The sequence below is a fragment of the Nelusetta ayraudi genome, unplaced genomic scaffold (assembly GCF_046127955.1).
Source record: "Nelusetta ayraudi isolate G7.1 ecotype Tasmania unplaced genomic scaffold, CSIRO-AGI_Nayr_v1 ptg000135l, whole genome shotgun sequence".
Lineage (NCBI taxonomy): Eukaryota > Metazoa > Chordata > Actinopteri > Tetraodontiformes > Monacanthidae > Nelusetta > Nelusetta ayraudi.
Genome location: NW_027466185.1, coordinates 12,195,094 through 12,214,968, shown reverse-complemented (window position 1 = coordinate 12,214,968; position 19,875 = coordinate 12,195,094). Strand labels below are relative to the sequence as shown.

The window sequence follows — 19,875 nt, the reverse complement described above, 5'->3', positions numbered from 1 at the left end:
TCTTCCACCCCGGACGTAATCTCGCTGCAGACGCATCCAGATCAATTTTTCAGGATGTCTTACTCGCCGAGCGAGCGAGCAGACACGTCGCAGCGGGGGTGGCGAGAGCGTGTGTGTGTGTAGGAGGGGTAGGGGTGGGGTGCGTGTGTGTTGTCACAGTCGGGGTGTATCCAATTTCAGGCTGCAAAGCAAATGGCCTTGGAGATCAAGGATAATACAGCAGATTTCTAAGTCGAGCTGATATTGATTGGCTGCGCCCCGGGTGAACCCGCCGCTGTTCCTCCTCCGTGTAAGCTTTTAAACGCCGCTCCCGTAATGGCCCCCTGATCTATAAGGCCAGCGGCCGCTGCCCCCCCCCTTATAAATATGGCTCCTTTGTTTTTTCCCCCCGTCGATGTCACCGAGGGAATCTCTCGGGCGAAGCTGAGAATGAGCTCTCCTCAGCCTCTCTCTCCCTCTCTCTGTCTGCGGAGAGTGGGGGGGGGAATGCATTATCGCTTCCAGTAACAGTGTTTTAGAGATGTTGTCACTTTATTTATTTTTTTCCCAGCGTAATGCGCTGCTGGCAGACAAAGATGTGGATTCTCCACCCGCGCTCTTCACCGGGACGGAATGATTCAGACAGTAGCGGCTATGAAGCAGGGGTGGAGTTATGTGGTGGCCAGTGGTGGTTGATGTACAGTATAAGTATTCATTTGTGTATGTATTTAACATGCACAATGTATTTCTTACTTAATGATTGGTCGGGATTTTGATCTTGGTGGAAACAAGACACTCAAGGAAGAAATTGAATGTGACACTAACCTGAGCACACTAGCAACAAGCTGATGTATGTTTAATAATACTGACACTGGTGGAGATTTGCTGTCTTCTAATTCCAAGGAACAGTGACAGGCCGACTATTGTATTTATTAAAAACATGCAATCAAATCAAAAACTACAGTGACTATTAGAACATGTGTGTCATGTAGTGATGTCAGGTATCTACTTATTGTTGCTCCCCCTCCCCCCTGTGTGAGTCGTGCTCTCAAGCTGTGGCTCCCCAGGGACAACACTTCTGCCTCCGCCACTGCTGTGAAGTCTTTTTTCCCATTTAACTCTCAAATCTTTGTCAGTCCTTTGCATCGTAGCAATTTAGTCACCAGGGTTCACCAATATTAAAAGTTTTTGGTCCTGCCTCCCAGTAATCAGTGCCCGCAAAACTCCGGCCATCGCTTTGTCCCTCTGCCGCACACACGCATACGAGCGCCCCGGCACAGCCGCATAGTAATCTAATGCTAATTACTCTTTGGCAAAAGGGGAGAGGGAAATTAAAAGCATATAATTCAACTGTATCCCCTGGCCACAAAAGAGAGAAAAGAGAGAATAAAATATGAGGTGCTGTATGGGTATTGGGATCCGGTGAACTTGTCAAATGGGCTCATTACAGAGTTAACAGTCAACAGTGGGGAGCGCGAAGTGTGCTACTGAGGCAAGAATTTGTCCGAACCCCCCCTCGTGCAGCCATTACAAATAAGAGTGGTTTAGCCGGCGGCCCCCTACTGGCGCAGAGAATAGAATAGAATGAGAAAGATCCCTCCTGTCCCCCTCCTTCTCCTTTCCCGGCATTATCTAAATAACAGGCTGGGCAATTTAATAAGTACCGGCCTCATCAGACCTCATCAGCTCCACCAATTAAGCTGCACATCATGGCGGCTGGCGGGCTGGTTGCCACTGGTGACAGATGAGAGGCTGCGCAGCGTGGCGCTCGCCTCCCCAGCTCCACCGCTCCTCAAAACACATTCCCAGCATTCTTGGAGTGAAAGAGATGAAGGGCATGTGTGTGAGTCCAGATAGATAGATAGATAGATAGATAGATAGATAGATAGATAGGTTGTCAACTTGCTACTGAGGTGAGTGGCTTCACAGCAGGGTAGTTAGCTTGGTAATGAGCTAAGTGATGCATTAGCTAGCTAGCTAGCTAGCAAGGAATGTAGCTAGGTAATGAGGTAAGTGAGCCATTCGCTGGCTAGATAGTGAGCCAGGTTGCTAGGTAGGCTAAGCAGCTAGGTTGCAGCATTAGGAGGTAATTGGGTAAATAGGTTGATAGAGAGCTAGCTAGTTTACAGAGCTTGCTAGGGAGAAATGCAGTCAGGTAAACAGACAGATGGACAGACAGAAGACGGGATGAAGAATTTGGAACTGTTACTGTTTACTGCAAACACATCGCCGCACCACCAGCACTTTATTCTTTGTCTGCACAGATGTGAGGTCTTTCATGTGATAATTCACTTGCAGCGTTTTAGATATTTAAAAGGTGCTAGATTAATTAGCATTGACGCGCGGTGTTGTTTTCTCTTGCTCTCATTCTCTCCCTAATCAAATGCAAAAGTAAAACAGCATCACGTGAAGCCGCTCCGCCACCACCGCCTCCTCCTCCTCCTCCTCCCCCTCTTCCTCCTCTTACCCCTCCTGCGGCACGACGACGACGAATTGGATCCATCAGCCACTTCAGCTGATTATAGCACGGCGTGCTGAGGCAAGCGTGCCGCGCTGCATCTGGTGCCCATATATTTTGCACTGACTCTGTAGTTTACCTGTCTCCGGCGCCGCATGACGAGTCCCAGATCAACAGCCGCAGCCTCGGCACCGGAGCCGTCGGTCACCTCCTCTCTGACTCCAGCACTCGGCGAAAAAGAAATCCTAGCCGCGTCGATATGTTATGTCAACGTCTTCACACACAACCTGTGCTGCTCCCTTGTATCCCAAAGGGAGGAGGGTAGGGAGGGTCCGGGCAGGTGAGGTGGAAATTCCCGCCTCCCACCAATGGATTTATTATAAGAACTGGATACTGGACTTGTGCAGCGATTCCTTTCTAGTGGCCACTCAAGGTACTGCAGCCAAAACCCCCACATGGCCCAAGAAGCATTTATCTCATCCACCGCAATACAAAAAGAAAGGCCTGTAAAACTGGAGGACTACAACCTAAAACACAGTTCAGAATTATTGAGGCTTTTTAAGTCACAGTCTTCATAATCTTAAAAAAATATATACAATTATAAAAAACAGATAATCGCCTGAGAAGACTTATTACTACTTACTATTCTCAGCGTGATGTTACTGTGTGCTGCTGTCTTGGCTCCTGATTGGTTGATGCATCCTGTTGTATCAGGGGAGTTACAGAAGCATGCTGTGAAGTGTGCATGCTCTATGGGTGAAAACCTTGTCATCATATGCGCTGGGTGAGCAAATCCATTGAAATGAACGGGCCGCCATATTGGATCCTAGAGTAGAAACAAAAAGAGCCTTCAACTCACCTTCACCTGAGGTGTCTGGGCAGGGATTGGTTAGAAGTGGCTGTGCGGGGGGGAGGAAAGGGGGGGGGGGGTCAGGTGACTCGCTGGTTATCGCTCCGATGTGTCTCTCTTTCTGCCTGCGAGGGGATAAAGGAGAGTGTGTGTGTAACACTGAAGAGTTTGCTGAGTGTTTATTCAGCCCCCAGGGAGAGAAAATGTGCGTGCGTGTTATCTGGCTTGCCTTTGCACTTTCTTTTGTTTTTCTTATTTTCTTTGAAATACTGAGAGAATGAGGGGGGGGGGGGATCTCGGAGTTTGGAAAGTCGGCTTTTGGTCAGAGATTGTTTTTGCCTCACAGATGATTCTCGGATCTTTGTTTTTTCTCCCGCACTGTTATTGTAGACCTTTTTCTGCCTCAGCACTGTTCACCCACAGTCATTTAGGAAAGTTATTAAAGAGGGGAACAAATTAACCTGTATTATATATTCAAGAAGGCTTTTTTATTGATTTAAAGACTGTTCCTCAGCCTCAAAATCTAAAATGCTGTGCTCATTTCAAGGTGCTGGAAATTTTGCTTTTAAATATGACATTTAGTTCCCACCATCTTTTTCTGCACGGACGTGGGAAAAAAATGTGTGCACTGCTTGAGAACAAAGAGAATAACTAAGAAGTGAATGAATGATGAGGGCTTGGGACGTCTGATGATGCTGTTTTGAAGTTACCAAAGTTCCAGCAGCAGACAGACAACGAGTCGCAGACAGAGTATCAGCATTTAACTTCATCCACTTTGGCTTTGGTAGCCCTCAGAATGCCATCCCGCACCCCCGCACCCCGTCTGCTGCTTCACATCCTGATAGGCCGCGCTAGTTTACGGCCGGTTACTGAGGAGATTAATTACGCTGTCGTAAATCCAAAGGTGCAAATGGTTTCCCGGTCATGTGTCATTACCAGCGGATGCTTCGGGGAAGGGGGGGTGGAATTTAGCCAGGAACATAAGTCGTCACGCTTGCAAAGATTGATTTTTAATGATCCGTCTGACTTCTCGTCCGGTCCGGGGGAAGAATTTAACGCATCAGAGGGGAGAATGGGCTGCCAGTAGGGATGATTCTGTTGGTTTTAAGTGCACGAGTGGCGACGGAGGAGGCAAACCTGGTTATAGCGACGTGTCGAGGATGTCATGGCTCATCCTCCGGGTAAAAATAGCCCAACACAAGCCCACAGAGATTGAAGCTGATGAGGGCTGATGAGATTTTGAAGGGACGGCGATGGCGCCCTTTCACACTGCTACACTTAGCATGCATGCGGGAGGCAGCCGCTCTCTTTGAGCAGTGACGGAGCTGCACCTGCAGTCAGTCGGTGGAAAGCTCCTTTCAGAATGGCTTTAATTACAGCATCTGCGGCTCGGCTCGGCTCGGCTCGGCTCGGCTGGGTTCAGCTCGACTCGGCCCAGCAAATCCTCTCACACGCCGCTGCTGTTACCACCACCCAGTCACCTGATCTCCAATCAGCCACGGTGCCACTCTTAATTGATTCCCAATCAGTTACAGTAAAGGAGGGGAGGTCTGCCACCAAAGCCACACACACACACGCACACACACACAAACTCTCTCTCTCTCTCTCTCTCTCTCTCTCTCTCCCTCTCTCTCTCTCTCTGCTCCCCTTATTAGTCAGGTGCTCGGCTCCCATTGATCATAAATCAACGTCAGTGGCGCCATCGATCGTCAATCACCCCCGGTGACACCATCGATCGCCCCCCCCCCTCGGCCCACACCGTGGCCGAAGCTGTGGCATATCGATCCCTCCCCCTCCAGATACAGTATTGAGGTCTCTCTATTGATAATTCATTTATTGTGCTGTAATTTCATTTTCTTTGCTGTCCATACTGTTGTTATTGGGAAGAAAAAAAAAGCCCACAGTTGAAACCTAGTTAACAGACACACGGCTCTTGGTACGCCTTGACGTTGGTGGATTCCTTGGGTTTTTTTATTTAATTGTAGCTCAAAGCACATCCGCCCCTTCCCCACCATTTTCCTGTCATTGTCTTTGTGATGTCAGTGGGAGGTTAAAGGTTTTAGATAACTCCACTTAGGACCAGGAGGATCAAGCACTAGAGAAGGGACACGAAATCCAGATACTCTGGACGGGAAATTAGATTTCAGCTGTTTTAAAGGCCCTTTAAGTAAGATGCAGTAGCATCTGGTCTTGCTAGAAATGCTTTTTGTTATTTTGGAGGGGGAAAAAATCCCAAAAATCCACAAGACTTATTTGCTTGCATGACTTCACACTGTACAATGATTCCATCTCTTCCTTGTAGTTCCCATTTTCTGCCAGAAGTTGTACGCTGGTTCTTTGAGCTGATAGTAAAGCTAAAATGAATTTTAAGTCTGAGTTTTTCTTAAAATAAATTTTGTTTGGCTTTTTCATTTGTTTGCATCACACACAGATTTCACAGAACAGAAAGGCTGAAATCAGATTTAGATTTGAGCTTTGAGCTATATATACATGTATATATATATGTATATATACATACTGTATATACACATATATATGTATACATATGTACACACACACACACCACACACCACACACATACAAAGTATTCACCTCGGGCCAGTTCTGTTGAATTACAAAGCGGCCATCAGTATGATTCATCGGTATAGATGGGAGTTTTCACGGGTCACTGGAGGCGTTGGCAGTGTTATAATACTCTGCTAACAGGGACGGAGCCAGCCTTCGCCGCCTGCCCACACAGGCAGTGACACACAGCGTGGCAGCGAGGGTCAAAACCCCACAAGCGCAGCAGAATGCAGCTGCTCTTCAGTCTGTCTGCCGCCACCGCTGCTGCTGTAAGGGTTTTGCCGCAGAACAGAGCTCCACGAGGCCGAAGGAAGTGCAGAAAGGCTTCTACAAGGCACTTCCTGTAAAGTAAAACACCCAGAGAGATGAGATTCCTGTGCTTTGCAATACGCTCAATTATATTAGTTGATAGTTGCCATCGCTCATATTTCTGTCACATGTTAGTGTTAGATCCCTTTTTTTTGCCAAGTGGAGGAAGTGCAGGGACCCGGTTTGTTTTGGTTTACACAATAAAAGCGCAAAATGTCTTCATCTCACGGTGAAATGGCATCGCAAAGAGCCACTTGAAATCAATTGGCTGGTTATTTTTAGTTACAGGTGGGCAGGTAGGCAGGGCCAGTTGTCTTATTGGTTGCTTGGCCTGTCGACAGCGGGCAGGTAAGTGGGCTGCGGTAATGATGGATAATTGGACGGATAGCATGCTGTGCACGGTGTCTGTTCTGAGTGTTTTAAGTGCCGTCCGTCTGTCGCTCTGCCGCCATCACGTCCTCCACAGTGCACTGATAAACAATTCTCAGTCAGAGTTACATCGGACTCCACGTCACGGCGGCAGAAAAGCAAAAACTTTCAACCGCTTTGTTGCCACTCATATGCCGAACGAATACATTGTTTGCATTGCACAGCAAAATAGTAATCTAGAGTTCGTCTCTTTTTTTATGTACGATATATTTGACACTGTCCCATTTTTTTAAGCATTATTCGTAGCCTTCAAAACAACAACTTAGAGACTAACTGGACCTCCTCACCAACCACAACTCATGCTGCAGCTCCACCTCGAACTGTGTTTGACACTATCGTGTTTTGTTAGCTGAGCTCTTGTATCAAATTTGCGCCTCAAATAGTCTTTCTGTTTTTACAACATTGCTCTTCGATGTGACGGCCACAATGCAGCCGAGTGACATTGCCGCTCGTCTTGTCCGCTGCGTAAAGTAAAGCCTTCTTTGGTACCCGAGGCCCGCTGAGGACGTTGGCAAGCAGCAAGTGTGGCTTCAACATGAGAAACATCTGCCCTCGCTGGCCGCCGTGAAATAAAAACGAAACAAAAACACAGCTGAGCGACACCTGGACTGTGCAATTTTGGAATCCACGCAGAAGAATGTCGATCGCACACTTCCAACATTCACTCTGCACTCACTGGTTTCTGGCTCAGCTGTTTTCTTAAAGATTTGTTTTCTTGCCATGGCAATCCGGGTGCCTGCAGCGAGTGGAATTAAGTGATTGGGCTAAAATGAAGTTCTCATTAACGGCAACATCAGAGCTCGTCTCGCAGGAGTTGGCCAGCAGCCCCTTTTTTTGGTTCTTGACTCGCAGATTTCCCCCATTTACCATGAGAGCGGATTAACTCGGAGTCGCCACTCAGAGGCGCTAACATGTTCGACTGTATTTTCCAGCGCTAACACGGTTGCTGCTTTATACTGTTCTGCGGTTTAATCTTCTTGCATTAAAGCCGCCCCGTGGGTTTTCTCTCTGTGTGTTCCATGGATTTAATGGAGCAATACGTGAAATTGACTAAAACCCTGTTAGAGTATTAGGCAAAAACTAACTTTAGAGAACCAGGCAACGTCTAGAGTAGGAAGTGATGCCACAGCGCCCTCTGGCTGTGCAATTCTCCTAATATTAGATTCAGAGGCTGCCGAAGGATGTGCAGGCAGCCGGTTTGTTTTGCTGAGAAGACTTTGGCATCCGGCGAAACGCCCTCACATGCACACGTATTTATAATCTCTATAGCAATTTAGTCCTTATCTTGAATAATAGGAAGGTGGTGGGTGGATGTGGGTGTGCGGCCAGGCGAGCAGGTTGGCTGGTTAATATACTGGTGAGATGATGGGTTCACAGATAATGGTTAGACAGGCGGTGATGACGGATGAGTGAGTACATGGGTTGAAGAAGAAACTGATGGGAGGGTTGGATGATGGATGGATGGATAGATGGATGGATGGATGGATGGATGGATGGGAGAACAGAGGTGGCTGAGAAGATCGGTGGCTAAGGGGGGATGAAGGGATCTTAGATGAGCGGGTGTCAGACAGACGGTATCAGCGACAGCGGGAGATGCGGACGATCCGGACGCTCAGAGTGAGGGAGATATATATAGAGAGAGTGAGAGATGGATTAGCGTGTCAGAGACGCCCTCCATAACATCACTCTTGTTAAGTGTGCAATAGCTCATCGATCAGGCACCTGCACGCGGGCCCTCGCTCCCTCCTTCCTTCCTTCCTGTAATCCATAATGCCATCTCAGAGCTACTGGAGGCCCCCCGGTGGTCGGAGAGGGGAGGACAGGGGACGGACCAATGGATGGACGGACGGCGAGCAGGCATATATCTTTTTTTTCTCTTTTTTTGGCCCTTTCCTCACGCTGTATTTGTCTTTCCATCCGTACTCCCTCCCTCCAACACCCTTCCCGTCATTGTCTGGCTCTTGGCGGTAGCGGCGCTCCCCCTCCCGGCGCCGCCTCCATTTATCAGCGCTGTGTCATTGAGACATGTGCGCCGTCCCTGTCAGCAAAACGGCTGGCAGACTGTCTTCATTTCCACACTGAAGGATGCGACGGTGGCGGCGGCAGCGTGGCAGCCCTGATCGCTATCGACTGGGATCCGTCACATAACTGGCCCACACCCCCCCCCCCCCCCCAAGCCCCCAACCCTTCTGGGAAGTCTTTTCCCGCTTGCCTCCGAGTCCGCTGTGATCTTGTCCATGTTGATGTTTTTTTGTTTTTTGGGGGGGGGTTTTCTCGCACTGAGAGTGGCAAGGAGCTCCCAGTGCTGCTGGCACTGGTCTCTCACTGGCCATCTGTTTTTGTGTCGTCGTCCTTTCTACCTATTTCCACTTTGCCTCTTCCTTTCTCTTCCTTTTTTTGTTTTTCCTTCCAACGTTTCCCACAAGACGCAGCTCTCCCCACCCCCCTCCCACGCCCCAAGTCTGGGCAAGCAGGTCAAGGAGGCTGATGGGACTCAGACAGTTGTTGATCCAATTAGAGCTCCCCCTGGAGCGCTGTCAGAGTACCGCAGAATTTCAATAAAACACCCTCCTCTTCCTCCTCCTCCTCCTTCCTTCCTTCCTCATCCTGGGCTCTCTAAGCACCGGAACCAACCATCCAGGAGACTATTCAGAGATGCTCAGAACAACTTTTTCAAACCTCTGACTTTTTTCCCTTTTTTCCCTTTTTGACTCAGAGGGGGTTGAAAGGTTGAAAGGTTCCCTTTTAGCCGAGCTCTCCAGAATGGCCCTGCGGCGTTTCCGGTTCAAGTGGCCTGGACCCTCTCCCCTTTTCATCAGCCTTTTTTTTTAGGTTCCCTTGCACAAATTGAGAGCTGGGCGAGAGGCCGACCCAGTTTAACTCCCGGGCCCTTGTGCGCAGCCTTTTTTGTGCCGGCCTTTAGGTGGAAAAAGCGGCCATTTGAGGGAGGAAAATCCTTTTATCCACCTCCTGTGCAGCTCGTGGACACGCCCCCCCCCCCCACCCCCCACCCCAGCCACTGAGTCCACCTTCCGAGGGGTCAAATAGATGCCAAACAGGGCTGACCGACAGGCGAGGCCACCCGCTGAATGAACAACAACACGATTACACGGAAGTCTGATAATAACACATGCGCTTTTTGCATTCGAAGAGGAAGAAGACGCTTTTGTTGAGCTGGCGCAGCGATACGATCGCACACTAGCCTGCTAAACCAGGGAGCCGTGATTCACTTGGCAAATATAATTTAGCTCCGAGGTTGAATCCATTCATCCATCCATTCATCCTGTTAGCAGGAAAAATGCCATCTGAGCCAATCACAGCATCAGGCAGCCTCTGCTTCCTCATTTTTCTTCCTGCGTACTTAACGCTGAAATAAATCAGCAGAATAATCTTTTAATTGTGAGCTAATACAGCTGCACCACTCGGGCCGTTCACAGGAAATACACAAGACATCAAACTTCTTCTTCTATCTCTTCTTCTTCTTCTTCTTGTGGACTTTTAACAGTGCATTGTGTGCAGTGACAGAGGGGGAACTATTTTTTAGCGACGTGCTTGCGTAAAAAAACAACAAGAAAATTATTTATTTATTTATTTATTCATTTATTTATGTAGTTTGATTGATTGAATGGAAATGAGAGCGGCAAATAAATGTTATTTTTCAAAAATCAAAAATCTTCTTCTTCTTCTTCTTCTTCTTCTTCTTCTTCTTCTTCTTCTTCTCCTTCTCTGGTTGTTGTTGTGTAGACAAAGGGGCTGATTTCCTCCAGATGCCGGTCGGCCGGCCCGCGGGAAGCATTCCTAACAGCCAGTAATTACTTTTACACGCAGCCCGAGCTAATAAATGAAACTCGCGACGAGCCCCAATTGAAGCCGTCTGCTGTAATCGCAGTGTCTACATGCGTCGTACACTTAACGCTTCATTTGCGGCGGCGGCGGTGGTAAATGTGTCTTCTGATGAGCGGAAAGCCATGACTATCTCCTCGGAGCCGAACACGCGGGGGGGCCAAAGGAGCCGAGGCTGTGATCACATGGGGGGCTGCAGCAAAATTGTCTTCACACTTATTGTGTGTGTTTTTGTTTGCGCAATCCTCAGCAGACGGGCGTGCGTGAGTGTGTGTGTGTGTGTGTGTGTGTGTGTGTGTGTGTGTGTGTGTGTGTGCTGCGTGTGTGTGCTGCTTGCCAGTTTCTACGGTAACCCATGTATGGAAGAAGAAAAAAAAAATTCCCATCATGCACCTTGTCAGCAACACTGACCAGAAGCCCTCTGCGCCCCTCTGGACTGTTGTAGCTGGATTTGGGACTGAAGCAGTCAGCAGTTTGGTCCACAGGTGATTTTTTTTATTTTTTATCATTCTTCTTTTTCAGTGGACGCCCTACACAACATGGTTTGTGGAGCTGCAGCTGGCTCAGGATTGTGTGTCACTTGCGAGTCGACATCAACGACATGGACGTGTGGTCAGAGGTCTGAGAACAGCAGCTTGTAAACTGGCTGCGTGTGTTTCCGTGGGTTGTGCTGGAAAGTTCAGAGCAAAAATAGTGTGTGTGTGTCTGTGTGTGTGTGTGTGTGTGTGTGGGACATGGCTACAAAGTGTGATCCCAGGGTGGGTGAGGTGGTGTGAGGCTGTTGATCTTGGACTGGAGTCTTAAACAAATTGGCTATTTGGCTGTGGGAACCAGGAGGGGTGATGGGGAGGCTACTGCGGGGTGGCAGTCGCAGTGGGGCAACGCCGGCGAGGCTCCGTGTCAGATTCTCCAAATCTCTGCCATCGCTAATTATCTCCCAGAGTGCCAGAGGAGGAGGGGGGGGGGGAGGAGGAGGAGGAGGAGGAGGAGGAGGAGGAGGAGAGGTTTGGAGGAGCTTTTGTTGTTTTTCTTCTTCCGCGGCGACATCTCTCTTTCTCTCCCTCTCTCTCTTTCCTCTCTCTTTCTCTCTCTCTCCCTTCCCGACACCACTGCTGGATTCGGTCATGCGCTTCGACCCTGAAGCAGCATAAACAGGCATAAAAAACACGCAGTAGCAGCGTTTTATTGGTTTCTCATCCCTCAATTTACATGGTTCTCTGTCTAAAATAACAACTTTTATAGTTGCGATGTGAAAACCAAATAAGCACGTAAATGTTTGTGTGTGAGTGTGCGTGTGCATGTCACTAAAGAAAAAAATAGATCTTTCACCTGGACCGGACTTCAAAGTTCACGTGCTCCCTCCCGGCTGCATTATTGTCGTCAGGCTCGCTGCTTTCTTGTTCCGCCGTCGTGTGATCCTGCGTCATTATCTGACATCTGGGGCGGGGGGAGATTAAAGCGTCAACACCCCCCCAGCTGGGTGGGTGTCGTCTCTGTTGCGACGCGATGAAAGGTCCTGTTTGCTCACCGCTGCCGTCACCCGGCCTGTGTGGTCACGGAGCGGCCGCGTCTCGGGCCGCCGAGCCGCTAATGTGAACGTGGTGACAGGACGAGCGGCTGAGGGTCCCAGAGTCAGACAGCAGCTGCAGCCCTGCCTCAGCCTGGGACCCAGCTGGCTGGCTGCTTTGATACCTGCCTGGCTGGCTGACTGTTTTGTTACCTGTTGACTGGCTGGCTGGCTGGCTGGCTGGTTTAAAACCTGGCTGGCTTTTTCCCAGCTGCCTTTCTGGCTGGCTGGTTTAATACCTGGCTGGTTGGCTGGCTGATTGGTTTGCTGGCTTACTGGTTTGATGCCTGTTGACTGGCTGTCTGAATGGTTTGCTAGCTGGCTCTCTTGCTGGTTGAATGTTGGCTAGCTGGCTTTTTGGCTGGCGTGCTACCTGGCTGGGTAACTGGTTTCTAGCCAAATGGCTGGCTGGCTGGTTTGATACCTACCTAGCTTACTGGCTGGCTGCTTTGATACCTGACGTGTTGGTTTCCTAGCTGACTGACTGGTTTACCAGTTGGCTGGTTTGCTCATTTCCTATCTGGCTAGCTGGCAGGCTGCTTGGTAGTGGCTGATTGACTGGTTTACCAGCTGGCTGGTTTGCTGGCTGACTGGTTTGATACCCAGCTTGCTAGCTGTCTTGCTGGTTTCCTAGCTGGCTGGCTGGTTTCCTACCTGGCTGACTAGCTGTCTGACTGACTGGTGTCTTGCTCTCTGTTGCTAAACACTGATGGGAACCGATATTGTTTGATCTCGCCGCCGCTTGCTTGCTCGCTCTCTCCCTCCTCACCGGTCGTTTCGCCCTCGTTCTCTCAAACTTCAGACCTCTCGTCCGTCTCGCCGTCTGCTCATTTTCATGTCTTTCTTCTCCCCCTTCCTCCTCCTCTTCCTCCTCGTCCTCGCCGTCTTCTACATCTTTGTCGTTTAGCCAGCCGTCGCTGCTGCTTTCAAAGAGTCGGCCCCGTCTGGCTGACACATCCTGGAGGGGAAAAAAGAGGGCTCAAACAGTTAAGACCCTCATATCCTGAGCCAGGAGTTGCTTCTTTTTTTTCTTTTTTTTTACTCCCGCTGCTATTTTTTTGTTTTGCTTCGATCGCAAACTTTTTTCCCTCACACCCTCTGCAGTTTCCCAGTTTCAGTTTTGGGGGCTTCATCAACCTGAATCCCCCTCCACCTCTCCCCTTCCTCCTTCTTGTCTGCGCACCTGCTCACCTGTGGCTCAAGCGTGAGAAAGTGCCCTTTTGGGGAACTTATCTTGGCGGCGACGTAGGTCATTGCAACACCGCTGCCGACCTTTTATCAGCAAATTACATGTATGAAAGGCTGCTGATGAGAGGCGGCTAAAAGGTCTGTGATACTGAGCGGAATGCTAAGGGAAGCCGCTTTCACTCTAACTTAGAAAAGGTTGAGGGAGAGCGCCCCCGGTGTTCCCTTCCCACAACTGCAGAATTAAAAACATGGGTGGGCGGCTTCGTTTCATTTCCAAACAAGGCTGTGAAATTCTTTACCGAGTGTGGAAAGGGCGTTAAATCTGGAGTTAAAGATGCCTGCCGGAGGAAAAACACATCAGCGAAGGTGGGGAGGGTTGGGTTGGGGGGTGGGGTGGAGTGTTGGAGAAGCAGGCTTTGGCTGACAGAGCAGCCCTGCCTCACCATCTCAGAGGTATTTACAAGAGCGATTACTGTGATTATTATTTCAACAATACCCTGCCATGCTCTTTCATGGGACGCCAGCGCGGCCCTGGCTAGGGGAAGCCTGCCAGCGGCGGGATTTTTGGGGGGGATTTTCTTTTCTCAATTGTTGGTGGGGGTGGAGGTGTCTGGGAATTCATCTCTTCGGAGAGAGGGAGTCGTTACTGGTGGGGGTCTCAGGTGGGGATGCACCGATACAAATACTGAGGATGAGTACTCGTAAGATATGTGACGATACCACAACACCAATACCATTTGTATTTTGTGTTTGTACTGCAGGGAAACTTGTGAGTAAAAATTCCATTATGTTTCATGGCCTTATTAAGTACTCAGTATCGGTATCGGTAGCTGCGTTTCCATTACCCCCAGAATTGCGCAAAACCTAAATATGGCAATGAAAAACTGGGAATGGAGACATTCAAACTTCGCAAAAACCTCTCAAATATGGCTAAAAGGTTTTGACGCTCTCATGAGGTGGTTTTTCAGATATATCCAGACAGAGGTTTGTTGCAAAAGTGTCATGGAAACACTTTTTTTCACATTTACGCATTCCCGGATGTGACATATGGGGTCACGTGACCTGTTCACTTCAAGTGAAAATGGTGCTAGGTTTGGACGGAGGAGACAAAATATTTTTTTACAAGTAATCAAAGAGAAAAATATAACAACCATTCTTGACAGAAAACAAATGTAAACAAGCAAACAAAAGCAAATGTAATTCTCGTAAATGTCGTTACAGTTTATGCGCTTCACACCATTCAATGGAAACAGCTGCAAATGGCAATTGTACTTTGTCGAAATTTAAGAAATATCCCTTTTTTATTTTGCGAAAAACTGTGCTGGAAACGCAGCTAGTTGAGTACTGAAATGCAAGTCCTCTACTGTGTAAGGAAGTGGAATGGGAGCAGAGCATCCCTAGTCACTGCCGGTGGTCCTGCTCCTGACACTCCTGTGCTTTGTGTGTCTCCCTCTGCGCAGCTCCCACGGAGCCTTTGCTGTGCAAGTTCGCCGACGGAGGGCAGAAGAAGCGGCAGAGCCAGAGCAAGTACCCTCAGAACGGGAGGCCGTGGCACAGAGAAGGCGAGGTAAGATGGGCCAGATGTGCTGTGAGTACAAAAATAGTGTTTACTCTGAACAACTGGAGCAGGAGCGGTTTGCAAAAAAAAAAAGGAAAAAATCCTACCTAGTATGAACGTTATACTGTCGAGCTACAAAATGAGGTTATGTCAGCTTCATGTGATGCAAAAAAGAAAATGTTTAAATGACTGACTGTATTGAGCACATTCATCAAAGTCAAATTAAGATTCAAATAACAACACAAAGTCATGTGACTTTTTTTTGTGCGTTTGTGAAAGTAGCTTCCTGATACTTTTGAGTTTGGAAGGTTTGAAACACATCAGCCAGGAGTCTCCGCAGTCTTTATTCCGTCTGTCTAATGTCAAAATCCCAGGGGGCCGAGGGTTTGACGCACATTATACTGGACACACTTCATTGCCTGTTAAGACAAATAGCTCATCAGCCAATCACACAGCAGCAACACGGAGAGATACTGATTGTTTTTTTTGTTTGTTTTTTTATCACAAGAAGAGGGCGCTGAAATGAAATTGAATACAAATACATCAATATCTGTTTGTTTTTTTTGCAAAAAGTTGCATTTGTTTTCACGTAAAAGAGCAGGTGCACTTGTCAGGTGGACGTGGATCTGCTCAGTGTTTAGTTCAACTTCATCCCGACATCACAGCTGGATGCTGCTGAACGTTACGACCCCGCCCGCCGTGCAAGCTCCTCTGGCAATTGTAACATCTGGCTGTGCGTGAACCCACCGCTGCCTCTCATTAGCGTTCAGCCTGGAGCGCGACAGCCGCCGCAACCAAAAAAAACAACAGCAACAACAAATAAATAAATAAATTAAATGAATTTGGATTCAGAGCGCTGCGCCCTTGTTTGGATGTATGGGCCGTGTCTGGAGCCCGACGCTTGGCTGAACATGTATATTCCTGCCATGCATCACGGTGCTGCGGGAGCCAGAAATTGGATCCGGAGGAGGAAAAAAAACAACAAAAAAACGTGTTCATCAGCAACATGTGGCGGCAACAAGGTGAAAGTCACTCCCGGGCGAGCGAGCTATAGTGGGGAAGGGCGAGAGGAGGGAGAGAGGGAGGGGAGGTGTGTATCGGGGGGGAGGGGAGTGTTTCACACTGGACCTTATAGAATAGAGAGAGAGACACACACACACACACACACACACACACACACGGATACAGGTAAACTGGCTCAGTGTGGCTGACAGTTCTGCTGAGACGGCAGGCAGGGCGGGAGCGGAGAGGGGAGGTGGGTGCAAAATGTTTGTCCTTCATGTCAACATGCAAGCGTGTGCGTGCACTCGTCAGGCGTGCAGGTGTGTGCACGTGTGCGCCTTGGTGTTTTGGCCGGTCGCACGATCAACATCGCTGCCTGCAAGCTGCAGCTGCTTGGCCCTCGCAGGCAGCAGCACAGACTGGGTCAGGTAGTGTCAGGCAGGCCAGGGGAGAACAGTGTGTGTGTGTGTGTGACAGAGAGAGAGAGAGTGAACAAGCACAGAATCCCACACCACCCCACACCATCCTACACCATCCTACACCATCCTACAGCAAAGACAAAGAAAAAACACCTCTTTTGGGATTTTTCAGTGTTTCACGTTGACGTGACCTGGAGGTCAAAGGTCAGAGGTCACTACACTTGTAAACCTGTAAGAGATTCATCTTCCACCAAGACTTGGTGGCATTTTTTTATTATTAATAGAAGAGTTAAATAGTGTTTTTAATTACGCCCTTCACTTTAAAGGTTGAGTTTGTCGGTTTTTTTAGCCTCCCGCTGCTCTGCAGTCGTTTGTATCCTCGCCGTGCCACACGCGCAGATTCTCCCCCCTCATACAACTTCCTCTGCTGCTTCCTCCATTTATGTTCCACCACCTGATCTCTTTTATCTCCTTCCTCCACACTTGTTCCACCCCCTTCATCCCAAAGCGTTTCCTCCACCTCGTTGTCCCCCTCTCTCTCTCTCTCGTCCTCCTCTTCCTCTTCCGCTTTGTATCCGTCTGCTCCCGCCCTTTGATGTCCGCGGTGGTGGCGGTGGCGGCCGCGGGAGTGGCTGAGTCAGACTGGAAGAGAGCGGGAAGTTAAAATATATATATATGAATTATTGAATAAATAAATGAACGCGGCGTCAGGAATTACGAGGCGCTGAGAGCTGCAGGCTGGTAGCCGCCAGGGACGGAGACACGTGACAAATTTTTCTTGTAAACTACCCAAAAGTGAGCGTCGCCGCGACTGTCTCACGCTGACAAACATATTAGTCACCGCAGATCTCTCAAACACACACACACCACCGAGAAACAAGTGCCATGGGTGCTAATTTCCACCCCCACCCCCCTCTTCCCCCCTTCTGTCTCTTCTCACTTCCTCCCTCTCTGTTCAACACACACACACACACACACACACACACACACACACACAAGAACTTTCAAAGTCACACTTCTCAAGCACCTACTCTGGGGGAATGAGTGTAGATGAAAAAACATCCGGCTCTCCACTTTGTGTGAAAGGCTGACAGATGTCCATGTGTGTGTGTGTGTGTGTGTGTGTGTGTGTGTGTGTGTGTGTGTGTGTGTGTGTGTGTGTGTGTGGGTGTGCCGACAAGGGGAGAGAGGAGAAAAAAATAGATCTTTGTGTGGGTGCCAAAAAAAACTCCAAGGGTCAGAGTGTGTGTGCGGAACTGTGTGTATGTGTGTGTGTGTGTGTGTGTGTGTGTGTGTGCGTGCACGAGACAGACAGAGTGAGAGAGCACTGAGCCGGCGGCTCAGCTCTGCTTTGCCTCCTCAGAGCAGGACGGCCCAGGTGTCCTTCCAGCTGCCTAATAAACGCCGTCCTCATCCGAACCCCTTCAGGGTCTCTGCCGTGACACTCCGACTCTCTCACGCTCGCCAGCGAGTCTCATTCCTCACGAAGCCTGAACCAGACACACCTCACACCTGCTGTAACTCCAGCCCAGCTATAGATAGTGGCGAGCAAATAGGTGTGATTGTACAGTTAAGTCACAGCGTAGCGCTTTGTTTGAGACTTTTAATTTATTTTCATTTATTTCATTTATCTATTTAGCATATAAACACTGTACTGAGCTGGAAATGTGTCTCAGTAGTAATACACATTTCTTCATCACAGCAACATCCGTGTTACAACAAATATGATTGCCGACCGCACGCTGGCTCAACTGTTTTCTTTTGTTCAGACAAGTAAGTTGGGATGTAAGGATGTTGCCTGCCTGACCGTTTCGACTGTGACTCTGGTCTTCCTCAGAAGAGACATCCGACATGCCGCTGTCATTTGATCTATCAGTGTAGACAAAATGAACATTCTTAGTCTGGCTCAACTGTTGTTCAGCTGCAGACAATTATTGCAAATGTCCCTCGCGTGCGCAGTGGTGTCATCGGGAGGTACAAATCCTTGTTTGAGATCAAGTATTGTTATAATATTTTCTAATTACACACAAATAATAGTCAGTCGCAAAACATCGCATTCGCCGCGTGAGGAAAGGAGCTAATTTTGCATCGAGTCGAGCCAGCGTGCCGAGTAGCAAAGTCTTCTCCATTTGTGGCCGGCCACGCTGTAAACAATTAGTGTTTTATTAAAGTAATGAATCTGAATCCAATCCTGACAAGCGCAGGCACACACTGTACTTTCTCTCTTTCTTTCTTCCCTTCGAGCGCATTCCAGTCAGGCTGGCAGGCGCGCAGAACATGCCGACTGTGAAGCTGTAAACACCTGCAGAAAGATCTCTGTACACGGAGCACAAGAGGGGCCTGAAACAGTGAGAGTGAACTACTAATAGATGCCCCACTAGTGTGTGTTAGACCAGGATTCTGAATCTAAACCGCAGCCACGCACTCGTGTCCTGCACTTCCTGTCCTGCACTGAGTCTTCGTTGCCTTTTGTTGGTCACTCACGGTGTAGCTCAGCCCCCTGGAGAGAGGAGGAGGGGGCGGAGGTGGAGAAGGAGGAGGAAGAGGAAGAGAAGGGGGAAAAAACGTGGTGCAAAAAGATGTTAGAAGGGTCAGATTAAGCAATGACGAGGGAGAGCAGAGTGGGGAGGAGAACACACACGAAGGAGGGACAGGAGAGAAGAAGAGAGGAAGGGCAAGAAAAGGGTGTGTGTGTGTGTGTGTGTGTGTGTGTGTGTGTGTATGCGTGCGTGCGCACACTGATGAAATCTGCCGTCCTCAGCAGCCTCCCGTTAAAAGAAATCGGATTAGCTCTCCTCGGGGAGGGAACCTTCAGGAATGCAGATGACGGATTGTGCCGCACAGGTTTCTTCTCTCCTCCTGGACGCACGGAGGACCACGCACGCACACACACACTCACGCACACACTCACACACACACTCACACACATTCGTGCACCATCAGCAGACCCTCAGCTCTCCGCTTTCCGCTCCCTCCCGGCTTTTTTCTCTCCTCTCTCCAAAGGGCATTCCCTCATTTCCTCTCATTCATAAAAACATGATTGTTGGTGATGGTGCAGCAAGACGAGGCTTCCTCAATACAAATTCACTTTGTCCTATCGACTGTCTGTTCTCTTTTTTTTCTCCCGGCCAGTACAATGCTCATGTTGCTTGTCAGGTCCCCCTCCCACCACCACCACCAGCAGCAGCACCACAGCCTCCTCACCGCCGCACACCAGCATCTTAAACAAGTTGATTTTGATGGAATTTATTGTGAACAACAAGTATCAGCGTGTAAATAAATTATATTATCTCTCGAGCAAAAAGCACAGCGTTACCTCAGGTTTATTGACAGGCAGGCAGCCGCAGTCAAACTCCAGGTAGTGTTGCTCAGTTTGTCCGTTTGCAGAAACAATACAAGTCGTCTCTGATCTTTGATGTCTTTTTACCTTTTATTGTCTTGATTGTATTTTTAACCCTCGAAGAAAAATTGCGCTCACGCGTGCGTTTTTCCATCTCTTTTGCAGAGCGGCATGGCGTTAACGTACGATCCCGCAGCAATGCAGAATGGGTAAGAGCCACTCAGTGTCTGTGTGTGTGTGTGTGTGTGTGTGTGTGTGTGTTCCAGTACTGTTGAGGGTGTTAAAGGATGTTCTTTTCTCATTTCTGGAGAATATTTAATGTATTTCTTTGCAGAGTTCAGGCTCTTCAATTTAAAAGGAGGTTTAAC

At 48.8% G+C, this 19,875-nt stretch overlaps 1 protein-coding gene across 8 annotated transcripts in view; it reads left to right on the top strand.

Annotated features, from left to right (window-relative positions):
• rbms3 (RNA binding motif, single stranded interacting protein) overlaps positions 1 to 19,875 on the top strand; it is a 253,173-nt gene that overhangs the window by 204,430 nt on the left and 28,868 nt on the right. For all 8 annotated transcript variants that reach the window (XM_076011886.1, XM_076011887.1, XM_076011893.1 and 5 more), the window contains 2 exons: positions 14,649 to 14,755; positions 19,673 to 19,716. In XM_076011886.1, coding sequence (XP_075868001.1) covers positions 14,649 to 14,755; positions 19,673 to 19,716 — 151 coding nt within the window. The remainder of the gene's footprint in view (positions 1 to 14,648; positions 14,756 to 19,672; positions 19,717 to 19,875) is intronic.